This window comes from Limulus polyphemus, unplaced genomic scaffold, assembly GCF_000517525.1.
Source record: "Limulus polyphemus unplaced genomic scaffold, Limulus_polyphemus-2.1.2 Scaffold366, whole genome shotgun sequence".
Taxonomy (NCBI): domain Eukaryota; kingdom Metazoa; phylum Arthropoda; class Merostomata; order Xiphosura; family Limulidae; genus Limulus; species Limulus polyphemus.
Window position 1 is genome coordinate 402271 of NW_013665976.1, and position 17645 is coordinate 419915.

Below are 17645 nucleotides of genomic sequence, written 5' to 3' on the forward strand. Positions count from 1 at the left end.
CAAGTTCTGATTAAAATTGCAGCATACATATCTATGTGCTTTGCTAGATTTAGCTGAAACGTTTTACAGGCTTATGAATTTTTTTCCCATTATTATAACATCTATATTTAAGTTGGTAAGGGTATGATTTTTTTATTTTTTTAAGTTCTTGTCCAAGGGACAAAACACCAGGAAAAAAAAAATCTTGCCCCTTCCTTTTCCACAACACACAAACAAAAAATAAATTTTAACTTTTAAGGTTTTGCTTTTATCTGACATTGAACGCAATCAATGAAATATTATTGACAGTTCAATTTTGTTGGAAATGGTGATACTATATTTTTTAGCCCATCATGTATGTTTATGGTTTATAATATTTAGTTATTGCATGCACAGTACCCCATAGATGAATAGGTTTAGAAATTGTTGTTTATCTTAATGGTGCCACAAACTAAAATGGTGTTTAACTATCTATACTTGTGTAACTGTTCAAAGCTTTTCATAGTTCTTGTTATATGTTTTCCTAGAGCTGTTCGTTAACGTTTATTGATTCCTCACTGAAAATAATATTTTTTCATTAATTAACCACATTTGTTGTTTTGTGTCCGTGCATGACTGAAGGGATACACACACACACACACACGTACATTTTATATATATATATATACATATATATATAATTGATACTTGAAACCACTGGTACTTGGTGAAACTCCATAATTACAGAAGGTAGAAAAAACACAAAGACAATTTTATGACTCACAAGTACTTCATTTATTAATGCATCACAGTTTCGCCAGTAAAGGTATCATCAGCTCTGAAATCAGAAACATAGCTATAGAACCTCATTTTTATCTACACTTGATTACTAAAAACAAGTTGATAATTTGAAGGTTAAACAGAAGAATTGTTATTGATTGCAGGTTTAGTGATACAAGTGTCCAAGGCAGTTCAACTATCCTACTCCTAACCAAACCCACTGTGGGAATTTGCTGAAGAAAGGGAAGACCATTTGGGGGAGGGGCAAAGTAGTGTGAACTTGTGAAGTGAATAAAAAGTTCAAATACACTTAATTAACTATAAAAAAAAACATTTTATATTGCCATTAATCTCACTCTTTACTTTGGAGATTTGTGTGTACCTTACTCGGAAAATGAGTGATTTCACACTTTTGTGTCAGTTTCTTAAACTGAGCTCTGCAATAGGCAATATCATAAAATTACCTTATATGATAATCTTTGTGAAGTTGATAAATTGAAGGTTAAACAGAAGAATGGTTATTGATTGCATAAACCTCCACAGATGCCAATGATAGTATGGGTCTCTTTTAGCTGGTTTAGTCCTGGCCTATTAATAATTGTCGAGGGAGGAAATGTAAATTCCTTTTCGTATTGTGATGTTTTAGACAATGCTACATCACTTGCAATATTGGAATTCTGTGGGGAAAAACGTCTTTTGTGATGATGATAATGTACTTTGGCCTACTGCCGTGTCTTTCAATAATTGAGACAAACAACAACCAGAACACACAGGTAAATTCCAAATAAGAAAGTCCAAAACTGTGATTAATGCCAAAGGTGACATGATGTTGTGATTATTAAAAGCATGCTGTCCCAGTGTTTGTTTCTAGTAGTCTAGTGTAAATAAGAATGAGTTGCTATAGCTGTGTTTCTGATTTCAGAACTGTTGCTTTATCCCAAGTTTTACATTGAATAAGTGGATGTTATTTGCCTTTTCTTTTTATCACCCAATTGCAAAGATAAACTTGAAAGGAAGGACATAGTTGAGTAGGTTTGGTTTATAGCTAAAACGGTTTTTATTTCTCCTTCTTGGACCATGTGATGGAAGTTTTGTATCTTGCTCTTCTCAGAAATTGCCTCACGTATATTTAATTCACTTGTGTATTAATCTAATATTTGAATTCAAGGTATCTATCAATGATATGATATATTGGTCTTACTGTAATTGAAATACAAAATATTATCACATAATAAAATTTTTAAGGAGCTAATGTAGTCTATGATGTGGATTTCAATAAAATTAACATACTCTTGAAAGCTCTTAAGGAAATAATTTGGCCATTTTGTAAGGCTGTAGTAGTGCTGACCATTAGCTACTGTAGGGTTCTAGACAAGATACAAAATGTGGGGTCCCTTATAGTATTCAACAATAAAAAAAAATTAAAATTAATGATAAGTTGTTATTTTCTTATGAGCAAATCTATTCTTTTCAGTTCACAGATTTTGAATGAGTAAGAAGACAAAAAAAAATGGTTACATATACAAAAAAAACTTTCATTTTTTGAAAATCATAAGTCTGTTATCTTCCTCTTCTCCCTAATTTCAAGGGAAGATATTATCATTTTATTTATAACAAAAAATCAGTACACCTGTACATGTCAATGGGACTCTCAAGTGGGGATATGGGAGAGTGGCTCTTCCATGAAGTGTGGGGAGGGTGGGGTGAAAATGTTTTCATTTTAATTGAGAGAGAAAAAAAGGTGAGTTATTTCCTTTTCTTTCAACCTTTTTTGTACTCTAGTGATTTGTCATCAGGCTATTAACCTCAAATTGTCTTTTAGTGATTGCAGTGATTTGTCATCAGGCTATTTACCTCAAATTCTCTTTTAGTGATTTGTTGTCAGGCTATTAACCTCAAATTGTCTTATTGTGATTGCAGTGATTTGTTGTCAGGATATTAACCTCAAATTGTGTTTTATTGACTGCAGTGATTTGACGTCAGGCTATTAACCTCAAATTCTCTTTTAGTGATTTGTTGTCAGGATATTAACCTCAAATTGTCTTTTATTGACTGCAGTGATTTGTCGTCAGGCTATTAACATCAAAATTGTCTTTTTTGGGAGGGGGTAAGCGCTTCCAAGACCTGGGGGAGTGCATCACTGGCACATAATACATTTTGAAATAGGCTTATCGGTTCATGGAATCACTTTTCATGACGGGAATTGTACCACAGAACGACGTGGTAAGTTAGTTAATGGGTTAGTTTTTTCAGTTTCGTCTTTAAGAATCGCTAATAAAGATATCTATACTGGTCCCACATAGTCGCCCGGGTCTGCTTGGATTTATAACAATGAAGATAGCTCGAGATAATTTGTGTTTCTTGATACGGATAACGAAGTAATACTTTACTACACGTAGCGGTTGAGTGATAGGAACATTTTTAGTTAATTAGATTGTATGAAGAATCACGTGCAAGTTATAACAAAAATGGCATCAGTTTGAGAGCAGTAAACAAAAAATAAGTTTTACATTTTGTCAAACTCAAAATGCAAACATCTGGTATATGTTTGATTAGTGTCAACGTGATTTATTGACCAAATAAAAATGAAACAGATAGCGATTTAAATTTGAAACGACCAATTTGGTCTTGTTGGAAGTCACGTCATTAATTCTTTAAACCAAGCCATATGTGTGCGCGCGTATATATATATATATATGTGTGTATGTGAGTGTATATATATATTCTTTTTTATTAAGAATGAGAACGAGTCCAAGCGAAGGCGTACAAGTGGGATGTTGTGGTGATAGCTGAGTTGATCGAAGATGCACTTAAAAGGCTTATTGGTCAGGTCCATGCAGATAAATGAAACTGTAGCACCTAATGTATACGTAAAAACTGTGATAAATATTATATATCTACCGATTGGTCGGAGTTATCAGAAAATAAGTGTATGGTTTTGTTTTTCCAAGCAAGTAGGCCATGAAAGATGCACATTAAAGGCTGTTTTTTGTTACTAATTTTATATTACCCCAAATCTTATACTCCTGTTCTTTACACAAATATCATTTCTTTGATGTTAAACACAAAGATACGGTGACCTATATGAACTATGTCCGTGGCAGGGATCGCACCCCACATTTTGGCGTTGTGGGTTAGTAATCCAGAGATCGAAATATTACATTCCCGAGGAATTTAACTTTGCTTGAGAAATTTCGTCTTTTTTAGTTGGCTTTCTCGATCACGAACGCATGGCCCATGTGTATCCCTTTAGTTATGACCAGCGAAAGTGAATTTAAAAAAAAAATCATGAGGTAATGTAATATTTCCAATAGCTTTCCCTCGAGTCAGTGCCAAGGCCGGATTAAGACCTTTAGAGGCTCTAAGCACTGAAAAGATTATGGTGCCCAATATATATGTAATTTAAAATAAAAACAGCAATAAACCGTAAATTTTTTTTTTTTCGAAATGAAACAAAACTTACACGTATGCTGAAATTAAAATAGCTTCTTTCTAGATTTTCAGATTGCAAAATCCAGTATAATTTTATCGAAGCTGATTCGAAGAAGCATGTCCGCTTCTATATACATGGTAGGGAAAGCAAATCAAGTCTGCCCTGACATGTTGTTGTCCTCTGATGGTTTTTATTCTTTTCAGCTGAGAAAAAGAGCATTCTGGGAGTAGTTAGTAATCATCAATGTTAGAAAAATGCGTAGTGCAATATCTACATTTGGAAATACACATTGTATCCTGTCTTTTACTAGAGTGTCATGAAGATCAATGTGACTGAATAGCCCATTGTGTAGCTTTGTGCTTAACTACAAATAAACTCATGCTATATTTAATAAAACAATTGTGGACCTGACATGTTATAGTGGTCAGTGTACTCGACTCGCAATCTGGGGGGCCGCGGGTTCGAATCCCGTCACCGAACATGCTCTTTTTTTCAGTCACAGGGTCATTATAATGTGACGGTCAGTCCCACTATTCGGGGCCCGGCATGGCCAGGTGGTTAGGGAGCTCGACTCGCAATCTGAGGGTCGTGGGTTCGAATCCCCGTCACACCAAACATGCTCGACCTTTCAGCCGTGGGGGCGTTATAACGTGACGGTCAATTCCACTATTCGTTGGTAAAAGAGTAGCCCAAGAGTTGGCGGTGGGTGGTGATGACTAGCTGCCTTCCCTCTAGTCTTACACTGTTAAATTAGGGACGGCTAGTGCAGATGGCCCTCGTGAAGCTTTGCGCGAAATTCAAACCAAACCAAAACCACTATTCGATTACAGTAGCTCAAAAGGTGGCAGTGAGTGACGTTTACTAGCTGCTTTCCCTCTAGTCTATCGTTTTAAAATTAGGGGCGGCTAGTGCAGATAGCCCTCGTGAAGCTTTACGCGAAATTCAACAGAACAAACAAAGTATGCGACTGTACCCACTAAATGCACTGTGATACTACAAATATATCTGTGTGTTTTCACAATAGACAATAAGCTTGCTCCACTCACGTGATTGAAGTGCACTTTGGAGAACGGATACAACTTGATGTGTACTTTTGTTAACGGTGACCTTAATTATTACGTGTATGCACTTAAACACACGTATAAAGCTTTCATTGTGTGCTAGCAATAAAAATGTGCAGAGTTATTTTAGTGTTACACATTTCAGAGTTTATAGGCATTGTGATGTCGTACATTTCATAACGTTTGTGATCTGTAGCTGTAAACTTGACTAAGAGTTTATTGATATTGTGATGTGGTACATATCATAACAGCTTGTCATCTGTAGCCGTAAACTTGAATTCAGAGTTTTTAGGTATTGTGATGTCGTACATTTCATAACAGTTTGTGATCTGTAGCCGTAAACTTGACTTGAGAGTTTATTGATATTGTGATGTCGTACATTTCATAACAGCTTGTCAACTGTAGCTGTAAACTTGAATTCAGAGTTTATAGTCATTGTGATGTCGTACATATCATAACAGCTTGTCTTCTGTAGCCGTAAACTTGACTTAAGAGTTTATAGGTATTGTGATGTCGTACATTTCATAACAACTTGGCTTATATATATGCGCGCACACACTCTCTCTTAAGAAAATTAGACTCATACCGCTAGAAACCGGGTTTCGATACCCGTGGTGGATAGAGCACAGATAGCCGATTGTGTAGCTTCCTGCTTAACTACAAACCAACCAACAAAGAAACAAGAATATTATGAGTGTATTTATCGGATCAAAGCTCCGTAATATTAGTTTTAAACCATACGTTTCCAGTAGAACATAAAGCTCCGTAATATTAGTGTTAAACCATACGTTTCCAGTAGAACATAAAGCTCCGTAATATTAGTGTTAAACCATACGTTTCCAGTAGAACATAAAGCTCTGTAATATTAGTTTTAAACCATACGTTTCCAGTAGAACATAAAGCTCCGTAATATTAGTGTTAAACCATACGTTTCCAGTAGAACATAAATTTTCCAAGGAAAAAAAAAAAAAAGTTTTGTTTCTGTGTGTACGTGTTTGACGAAACAGAAAATGTTTTGATGTGACACGAAATATGTGAGAAATTCTACGGTGTCGAGTTGTATAGGAGGGAAAGAATACCGAAACCAGCGTAAAGGCTAAACTCGACTAGACAAGAACTATATATATATATACCTGCATTGTACGAATGTATGTTTGAGTCGCATTTTCACCCTCCTTCCAGCTTCGGTTCCGAAACTTACCGACAGTGAAAGTAGAACGACGTGCGAGGTATGTACGTGGTGTGCGCGTGTCACGCCGCTAAGCCTTTAAAGGATCTGAAAACTGAATCATCAGTTTGATTTTCTGAAGCGGTAAAAGTAGAAGTTCATTGTATAATTTTATTAAATAAATTCATACGTTCTTGTGTCCGGATCACACTTACAAACTTTTCTATACGAGTGTGTTTAATTGGGAAATCAAAACACGTTCAACTTATTTAAATAGAACTTTGTATTTCCAGACTTTGGATAGAAACTTTACCCTGAAACTGTTGGGCGTATTCTTAGCTCTTGTGTAAATAAACGAAAACTTGGCACTCTTCACTTCCCTCAATATCCGGTTCTCAACACTCCTACACGCGCGTATTGAAGTTGGTAAAAAGAAAAGAAAAAAAAAGAGTGAAAGAGGCTTTTCAGTTAGTTCGACGTAACGTTGTTTAAAAATGACCAAAGTACACATATTTAAAATTATAATAACTCTCTGTCTTTCTTAGACGTTAGAATATTGAAGCCCCTGACGACTTTTTTGTTTGAATGTAGGACAAACATTGGAAAACACCAAGTTTTATATTTTTTTAGATTATATGCAGAGCATGAAGATTAATATCACAAACACTGAAAAAAACGACCCAAAGGGTTGAAATATTTTAGAAACTAACAACTGTAGGAAATAGTCATGTTATAAATAGATGCTTAGTACCTTACCATCCAAATAACATACAAGAAAAATAGTATTGTGTGAAGATTTCTCAGTTTCTCCTGTGTTCGGTGTAAAGATTTTGTTCAACTGATCTTCCTAAAAACGTTCATTTTTTTTTTATAGAATAGTTGTAAATTATACAAAGCGTTAGGTTTTATTGATGTAACTACAGTGTAGTGTTTAAACTTAAGGACTGCTTGATGCGAAGTTCGTTGAAAATCTACATACAGCCCTTAGTGAGAACTTAATGTTTGTTTTTGTTTGTTTGTTTGTTTTTTGAATTTCGCGCAAAGCTACACGAGGGCTATCTACGCTAGCCGTCCCTAATTTAGCAATGTTAGACTAGAGGGAAGGCAGCTAGTCATCACCACCCACCGCCAACTCTTGGGCTACTCTTTTACCAACGAATAGTGGGATTGACCGTCACATTATAACGCCCCCACGGCTGAAAGGGCGAGCATGTTTGGTGTGACGGGGAGAACTTAATGAGACGTGTATTTAATCCTGGAATACAATACAGTAACCAGGAAATCGCCTGTGCTCTGCATCCTTCCTCTAGGGTGTAATATAGATCAGAATGGCTTGGTAATCCAATAGATGTTTTGAGTTATCGTCACAGATGTCGAAAGACACGTGACAACTCGTGCCTTAGCTATTAATATATATATAGGATCTGTTTCTGCGCTTCTCTTAAACTGGGACTGCACGTGTTTGGTAGAATATCACATTATGTACCGACTTTTAAATTTTTTCCTCCACCACACATGCATACTGCCGGTCTATTGGATTGGACATTTCACGATACATACGACTGACGCGGCCAAGCGACTGAACAAGTAAGGATTTTTTAAAACGTCCAATAATTTACAGTACTCGCGTACCTACGCAACTCGTAATGACCCCTCTTCCCCACCCAATAAAACGAAACGCGTGAAACTGCAAGGGCACGAGTAAAACAGTTGCCACCAAGCTTCAAATGAAGGATGTGATGCTCTTCTCAATCGTTCAACTACATTTAAAGCAGTGTAGTTCTGGTAATACTAATGTGACCTGCCTTTTAATACAGTGTGGTTCTGGTAATACTAATGTGACCTGCCTTTTAATACAGTGTGGTTCTGGTAATACTAATGTGACCTGCCTTTTAATACAGTGTGGTTCTGGTAATACTAATGTGACCTGCCTTTTAATACAGTGTGGTTCTGGTAATACTAATGTGACAGATTTAGTTTAAACTTTTTTCTTCTTCTCTGGGCAACTATGATATTGTATGGACAAAATGCAGTTTTCGTAACCCTGACAAAAGGGTCGAGATTCATAGTTGACAACAGATATCAGATCAGAGATGTGCAGAAAAAACATTCAAATCTTGTCTGCTTTGTGACAGTAAAATATTTGAAATACACACACACACACGTAGTTATTAGAATGGTAGATAAATGGGTTTGTGTGCAATGTTTTCGGAAGCAAACATACATACATTTGTAAAGAGAATAAAAGGGCATCAATCACACTTCAAATTTTATCGTTTTTTTAAGTGCCAACTGAAATTTTGGCAGAATTATTATGTTCGTAGGTGTGTGTTCAAATGTCAAAATCTCGATCATATGCTACCTAATAGCTGATTTTGTTTAAACGATTTCTATGCAACAGAGCTTTTTTTTAAAAAAAAACAACAACAGAAATACGGGAGTGGCGGTAGGTTCATTGAAAGAGCACCTTCTATATTATGTTCAATCAGTATAATCTCTGCCCCAAGATGGGGTCAGGATTCAAAGGCCTCTTAGGACAATGGTGGAATTAACCTAATTAATTAACAAAAGCCACGCCGTAATGAAACCAATTTCTTTACGAAAAATATCTTAACCACTATTTTAGGCCTTACTGGTGTGCCAGATGGCCCGATAGGGTATATGTAAAAAATAAATAAATAACGAATATAAAAAAAGCTTGTTATACGAATATTACGAATCACATTCCTTTCATAGTGTGTTTGTATACATACAGACTTGCACACAACATTTAAAAAAAAATTCCATTGTTCTTTTTATGAACACCTTAAATCGGATTGACGTCATATACTAAATCCAGCCGCGAGATGTCACTTTGTGTAGCTGGTTCCGATCATGGAAGATTTCTACTTCTGTCATAGGATGTTGAACTCTACATTGTCTGTAGAAGACGTTTGTAATAGATTAGCTGCGGAGAGAAAGTAAATTGGGCCCACAGGTTTGGCGTTTTTCAGGCACATTTAATTTGATTCGCTCCAGAAATTTTGTCTTCGTACCTTGTTTTCTTCAGTCTGCTGGCCATGCGTGATTGGTTTAATCTTCGTTTTGAAATAAAGTTTATTTATTTTTTATTTATTATTCTTTAATCTCTTGTTCTATGGAAAACTCGTACATCACCATGAACATAAACATGTCCTCCCCCCGCTGCCATGCGTGACACCTATACAACTTTTGTTTTAGCATTTAAAAGTGTGATGTTACCCAGGTGTTTGAAATTTTGTATTGCCATGAATAAAGGGAATTTCCCCTCACACTTCCCAAAGTTCACCAGTTTCAAATGTCAGAAAAAAGGACATTCATTCCCCTTTCACACTCCCCAAAGTTTACCAGTTTCATGTGTCAGATAAAGAATGAGTAGTATTTAAATTGTGTCTTTTGATTTTTTTATTGTGTGTTTAAAACGAACCTTGACACTGGGAAAGTTGTTTATCTGTCAAAGTGAAAGTGAAAGCGCTAGTAAACTTCTTGTTTTAAAGAAAGTTTAGGTAGAAAAGAATACTCGATTGGAGACTTTTGTGGAGTGCATCTGCATTAGAGTTTGTGGACGATGTGTCATGCATTAGCAGCTCGAAACGTTATTCATAAACTTCTAAGACAGATAGGGTTCACAGAAGTTTCTAATAACGTTAATAAAGTATTTTAACCTCGGCAATGTATCTTGTCGCATTTTTTATTTTTACTCATCCTCTACAAATCACCACACTTTTTCTACAACCAGGTCCTGTAACCTGTAAGTTGTTGCTGAGATAATGTAGCTGTGTGCTATTTTTATCCTTGAATTTGTGGCAATTCAATGTACATAAATATATTTAATCTTTTAAAAGATAGAGGGCGTCATCAAATACAGCAAGAGGTTGTACAGCGGAGAAGGGACAAAAATTAACATGGGATTGGTAGTACACAGCATGCTCGAATCTAATCCACTACAGTCCAGCTCGTACATTTGCAGCTGAAGCTTATGCATGTTTCTGATAAGATTTCAAGAGTAACAGTCTCTTCTCGGAGATAAACTCTATCGCTTGTTGAATAATTGCTATAAACAATGCTTTTCAGAAAGTCCTAACAAATCACGTGTTTTCACACTGGGAGAGCTAGTGGCTTTCGCGGACCTTCAACTTGTGAATAATCACTAGTGATGGATTGCTTAGGTGTTTTCTACATTTATATTTTTCATTTGGTATTTTGAAGTATTACAAAAAATAGATATATTTGAAAGTGTTGGTAAGCTTATATGAATTATAGATTTGTATAATTTTTTGAATGTATCAATTCATGTTGCTGCGTAAGTTTTTCTGCTTAAAACTGAGTTTATATTTTTGTATTTGAAAGGAATGAAACTTGTTATCAGGCATATTTACAAATTTTCAGTCACGTTCGCTCGTTAATCTATTTCGTGAGATGGGGCGTACTGTAAGTGTTTATATTCTGTTAACAAAATATATTATTAGCACTGAAACATGTGTATTAATTAATGATAACTCCTTATTAAGAGCGAGTGAATTAATAGACAACAACAACAACAAACAGAAAAGGAACTTGTAAACGCCAATTCTATAATACCACTGATTGGAAGTGTATAATGCCGTAAATCAATACATCAGAAAACTGAAATTCAAACTGATTCAATGTGCTTTGTCTTGTATTTTCAGTATATCTGAAAAAATGTTTAAAAGTTGCCCAAGTTGAAATCTCAAGTTCCAAGTAACAAGATTTCACGAAATTTATTGAATCTGCGTTCACGGAAATCAGTTGGAAATACGAGTTGCTATTACAGAAATAATTGTTTCTAAAACTTGTAAACCTCTTTCTAACACTCACTGATAAAGCAAATAATACAGTTTTTTTAATTATTTTATTTGTACCAAGTGATACTGTATGGAAAGCTAAACTTTTGTGAATACATATTCTTTTAAAGGTAGTAATAAGTTAGAACTACTTTGTTTAAAATGTGGGTAGTTATTTGTGGCCCTCTTTTCATAAGCTGTAGCAATTATCTGCTTCTAAGTAGTTATTTAAGAGCTTTTGATATGATATCTTTGTGAAAGTGAAACGTTAAAGTTGATTGTTTTAACTATCAGTTTTGAGATTCTCGTTTTTCAGTCGTTTATTTGGATATAAAAGGCATGCAGAATTTGTACTTGTGGCGCCATCTTTCATTACGTACATTAACTAGCATTCAAAACTGAACACAAAATACCACACACCTAAAGGTCTGTGCCTTCCAGGATGGCATTATCAAACTCTCTGTTATTTGTAATGTTCCTTTTCAGCACATAACAATTTAAATAAGGTATTTAGATTTAAAAAAAAATTAAATATCAGAGTAATATTCATTAGCTTACATGTATTTATATATTATTTTTTAATTGATTTTTATCTATTGTATAGCAAGACATAAAAAACAGCCCACATTTTAAGTTAGGGTTATTATTGAACTTGGGCTTCTAGGTTAAAGGATGGAATGAGAACAGAATGTGATATATGATTAGTATGTTTAAAAATATGAGGACATTTATATTAATAGTTTCATATTATATCTGATCCAGATATTTTGATCATGTTGACTGTAATTAGCATACTCGAGTTATGAACTATATTTGGAGGTAAGACTAGTTGCCACCTAAGTAAAACAACCAATAGATTATTCAATTTTAAAATATTAACAACAATAAGAGTGCTGCCCACCAGTAACATTATAGGATTTTATTTTGGGGGAGGGGGCAAAAAGTTAGCTTGAGAACAGAAAGAGGGTCAATTGTTATTAAGTATGAAAAAAAAATGTTTTTTTTTTCTTTTTCTGTCTTTAAGAAATGTTTCTTCTTTTCAATTATCAAAAAATGTGAAATTACCTCAGGCTTTCTTTATACAATTTTGCAGCAGTATTAAGTTGTTTAAGACTACTACCATTAAACCCACCCCCCATACTACCATACCTGTAAAAAAACAACAACAAAAAACACATTCATGCCAGTTGGTGTCACAGTGTAGGGAGAATTTTAAAATCATAAATGACACTAAATTCTGATATTTTAGATGAGAAGGAGCTCTCCCGCACCACCATGATAAAGAAACTAATTTTATCCACTTATTGTCACTTGAAGCCTGTATATTATAAATGGTATACTGAAATGTTAATAAAGTTAGTAAACATTCTATGTTGAGTATTTTCCCATTTTTAATAGGTGATTAGACACAAAGGTATGGAGACTTGAATGTGATTCAAGCTTTACTGCTAAGTGTATATTTTCTTTTGAGTAAGCGTTCAAGTAACCAGTTCCATAATAACCTGCTGCCTTAGGAAAGTGAGTTCAGCTCCCCTGTTGGCTTAATATAGAAACTTTGCAAACTTCATTGACTATAAGCATAGGAATGTAAAAGGTTACAATGTTTCGTGGGAAGTCTGAGTAAAAATAGTTAGAAAAATTTAAAGACAGCTTTCATGTTTGAATTTGATGGAATGATATACATTTACTTAGCTTTTATTTTATTTTACTTAATTGTTTGAGTTGAAGTAAGTGTTGAGTAAGTTATAGGGCATGAGTCAAAGAATTTTTGTGAATTGACCTACATATTTGAGAAATGAATCTGAATTAGAAGGTAGCCACAGTTTACAACTGATTTACTACTGCATAAAAATGTTATCTCAATATATCTATGTAACATCTATTTTAGAAGTTAGGGCATTTAAACAGCTTACAATTATTATGAGACATGGGATGTTGTTTTTGTGAATTTATCAGAGAGAGAATACTTAAATCTAAAGTGACATAGAAGTAATTTATGAAGTTATTAATTATACAGCAAAACAATGATGTGAGAGAGCTTAAAAACAAAATATGAGAAGGTAGATGCACGTGTTTTGTAGTTTATAGTGTATATAATCATCCAATAAAAATCACTTTTTTTTTAACTGTGTAGAAAATGCCCCTACTCTTTAGCTGTCGTCTTGTCAAAAGCAGTAGCAGAAGAAGTAGGTCACGAGGCAAAACTTGGAAATTAGAGACAGATGAGGAGCGTACAGAGCCAGTGGAATGTGGCAATGAATGTAAGTAAACACAGTAGAATCTACTTTAAACAGACTTATTGACTTTAGATTTACATAAGAGAAAAGTAATACAACTTTATATAAGAAAACACAAAAAATGAACTTGATTATAAGAAAATATGGTTTTTATAGTGTTTCAAACTTGAGGCTTAACTTACGGAAATGTGGTAATTTATGTACATAAAATGATAAGACAACATAAACTGCTCACCTCTAAATTCAAAATAATTACAGCAAAAAAATAAGTTATGGATTCATAGAAATAGGTTAAAAATCTAGAATATTGGTTTATTCAAGCTAAACTAAGGATAAGCAAACAGTGTGTTTGAAATTCAGGTTTAAATTTCTTTTAATTGAAGCCATTGGTGTAAGGCAGAGAAAGGTATTGTGCATTTGAGGTATTATGTGTTGTTTTTAAATGATCCCTTACAACTTTAAGCATTTTAAGAGGTCAGTGTCTATTACATAAGTAAACATCAAGTATTTGAGAATGGGGGGGGGGGGGGTCATTGTATAAGTTCTTAATTGTTTAATCATTTCAGTTGACCTGCACCCTTGGCTTTAAAGTTATCTTTTTTTATTATTATTATCAAGTTTAAGTTTGAATATGATCTGTTTTAGTTCCAATTTATACATTTTTAGTAAATGAATTCACTGAAGACTTTCAAACTTAAAATCCTGAATAAAGAAATGTTCGAGTTTCTAGATACTCTTTAAAGAGAAAAGCTGACTCTATATTGCTTTTTTTATTGGTCATGTTTATTGTTTTGCGAGTTATACTGAGATATCTGTGTTTTTGTTTTTTAAAGTAATTGATGCAATTCAGCTTCATTCACAAGTCATTAATTTTGTGCATGAACTGGCCCAATACTGGAAGTATCAGTATCAAGATATGATTAGCACTTCTATTTGGCCACGTCCCCCAGTTCACGAGGTGTCTGTCTGTGCTATAAAAAACACCCGTAGAAAAATGGAAGACCGTCATGTAGTCTTACATGATTTGAATGTGGCTTGTCAACTCCAGGTATGAAATCTTTATGCTGATGTTCCTTATGTTTTTTAAATAGTATAAGGTTTTTCTAAATTATCTGCTCTTAACTTTGAATATAAGAATAGTAGATTGCATATACTAAATATAAGTTTGCTAAATATTTTAATTGATAAAACTCACCATGTCTTAGTTTTTGTTTGACTTCTGTTTTTCTTAGATTTGAATTAAAAAACATATTTTGTTATTTCTCATTTTCTCGTGTGTGTGTGGGAGCACGTATTCCGTAAATCATAAAGTGGACATGAATTTGTATGTCACTCATACTGGATTTTTAAGAATAATTAGCAGTTATTTTACTAATGATTTTTTCATTTTTATGCCATCCTTTTGATATTGTGTGTAAAACTGCAGTTGAAGGGGAGATCTCATCGGATCCACACTAATTCTGTCATTCTAGTAGGTTAACATCTCATTTGATGTAGACAGGAGATCAAAGAAAACTACTGGTATTACATCGTAGACTTCATTTTTTAGTATGATTTAGAAAATTATGTGTAAAAATCAATAACAAGTAGAACAAATTAATCTACCAATAATATAACCATAAGAAGCCATTAAACAACAATAAGATATATTTATATTCATCTGAAACTAACACATTTTCTGCCAAATAATAAATTAAGTATAAATAAAATTAAACATTTAAGAGGTGTCAAGAAGCAGTCACAGTGTCCCAAACTCATATGCCACAAGAGAAATTTGGCTTTGAAACATAATTGTCTCTGACCTACTGGTGTGTCAGGCGGGCCATAACTAAAAGTCGGTTGTGACCCACCAGTGGGGCACATGGCAGTGGATGTGTTGAAAATGTTTTTGAATATTTTACAACAGAAATTAACATTCACCATAGCCTGGTATTTTAAATAAATATTACAGTTGTTGCCTATCACAAGTAATTGTATGTTGAGAGAACTGTCAAGATTTGATGTATAATGATTTTAATCTTGCACAAAACGTGGACTTCATTCAACAAATCACTAGAGAGATACACAGTTTTACAAATTTAAAGACAAGTTTTTTTGCTCATCATATTACACATAAAGGATACTTGTTTATAATAGTTCAAAATGTAAAATTTTAATTTGATAATTAAGATTTGGAATACTAAGTAATGATACTGCATTTATTTGAATAGAGTTTTTTAAAGTTCTATTCAATTATGTACCAGCTGCCCAGTGTTGGCTAACAATACGAAGAATTAAATTGTGGCAGAATGCTACAAGTTCTTCAAATACCTATAGAATGATAGGTTTCTTTTTTTGTGAGTGTAAAACACTTAAATACACCATTTCGATTTGCATTTATTTTATTCACTGATGTTACTTAGAAACTGAAATGTGTTATTGAACAAGAGTATAAAGGAAATAAAACATGCTTAATTATCTTGAAACCACCAGTGTGCGGTGTGCATAATATGTGGATTTAGAAGTTGTAAATATTACAGCTACCCTTAACTGTAGAATTATTAGTTGAAGCACATACAGATCCCATTATCTTTTTAAATAAATGTTTTTTCGAAGATCTTTATGCTTCCAAATTGCTTGTGGATCAATGACTTTTTTTGGTTACGGGATCCCTAAAAGCATGTGAATCATTGAAAAAATGGAAACAAAAACACCAATGCATGAACGTAAATGTAGAACATAAACAATTCCAAATTTTTGGAAAGGCTGAAAATGAGCAGTGACTAAGATTAAAAGAAACATTAGCCATAAAGAACTTAGCACCTGAACTAAACAAGAAATCCAGCACCGGTGAGCTGATGTTAAAAGTGTGATAAGAGAGAAAAAAAAATTTACATGTTTGAAATTACCTTGTGTTAGTTATTTAAAAACTACATCAATATTTTAGATAGAAAATTAATGATTTCATTCAGTTTGTTAGGTCCATTCATTAAACTGAATCTTTTAATGGAGAAAAAAACATAAAATTACTCGGTATCATACAGTATGTGTAACTTACTAGTAGTGAGAAGTATAAAAACAAGTTGTTACTTTGAAGGTTAATGAAGTTATGATATATATATTTTTAACAAATAGTATATTATTTGTAGTAGATGCTTTCATGATTCTCATCTGGAATTTATTTTGAAGAGGAATTACCGCATGTTACAAATTTTTTGAGGGGGAAATTTTCTTTTTAAATTTCTTGGTACAGAATGTTACCCAACACAGCTACTATGCCATATTTGATGGTCATGCAGGAACAGAAGCTGCCAGCTATGCTGCTGCTCACCTTCATTGGAACATAGTCCAGCATCCTGCATTCTTGACTGATACACCAAATGCTATGAAGGAGGCATTTAAGCTAACGGACAGACATCTCCTTGACAGATCATTCAGAGAGGTGAGGATGCACTTGAACAAATGTCAGTATGGATCATACATGGAACTTTGGGTAGTATCCTCATCTGAATAGTGTGGAGTTGAGGTCTACAGATCATTATTAATCTTGCTTTAAAAATCTATTTTTGGTTCTGAACTAGCTAAATAAACCAGGATAATTTTCTTTTACCTAAATGGTTCCTAACACAGCTTGGCTAATGGGGATTTCATAATCTCAGGATTGAAGAAGGTTCCATATAACCGGCTTAAGTTAATATGTCTAGACCTTTATAGCGTGTACAGTTTCGTTTTTACATTTTACCATAAAATTGTAACACTTTGATTTTTTCAAGAAAGAGATTTTCATACTTAGAAATGGTAGGTTCAACTACTATAAATTGTTCAGAGAGTGACAAAAAATTGCATATTTTCAATGGACATATGGAAAGGTAAGCTTGTGAACTGCCGGAGTGACAAGCAGTTATCAAATGTCGATGGTAGAATGTGAAGTCAATTCAAAATTTTAAGTAACCTTAAACCTTATTTTAATGGTTGTATTCAAGCATGGGTCTTTCAGGTCAGTTTTTTGTTTGTTTTTTTACAAAGTAATGGAACATATTTCAAATTTGCTTACTATTCTATTGAATGGTAATATTTTAATACAGACATAGCACTGATTATATTAGGTTCTTTTATGTGTTTAACAAAGAATGTTTATGGAAAGTCATATTTGTGGATAACTAAAGTCAATCTCACCTCACTTACTAATTTTAGATATATTTTAAT

General features: G+C 33.7%; 1 protein-coding gene across 4 annotated transcripts in view; it reads left to right on the forward strand.

The window, feature by feature from the left end:
* Positions 1-17645, forward strand: part of LOC106457731 (mucin-17-like) — a 43586-nt gene that overhangs the window by 11176 nt on the left and 14765 nt on the right. For all 4 annotated transcript variants that reach the window (XM_022383743.1, XM_022383744.1, XM_013917177.2 and 1 more), the window contains exons 2-4: positions 13358-13484; positions 14294-14508; positions 16693-16881. In XM_022383743.1, the coding sequence (XP_022239451.1) occupies positions 13361-13484; positions 14294-14508; positions 16693-16881 (528 nt within the window). In that variant the 5' untranslated portion in view covers positions 13358-13360. The remainder of the gene's footprint in view (positions 1-13357; positions 13485-14293; positions 14509-16692; positions 16882-17645) is intronic.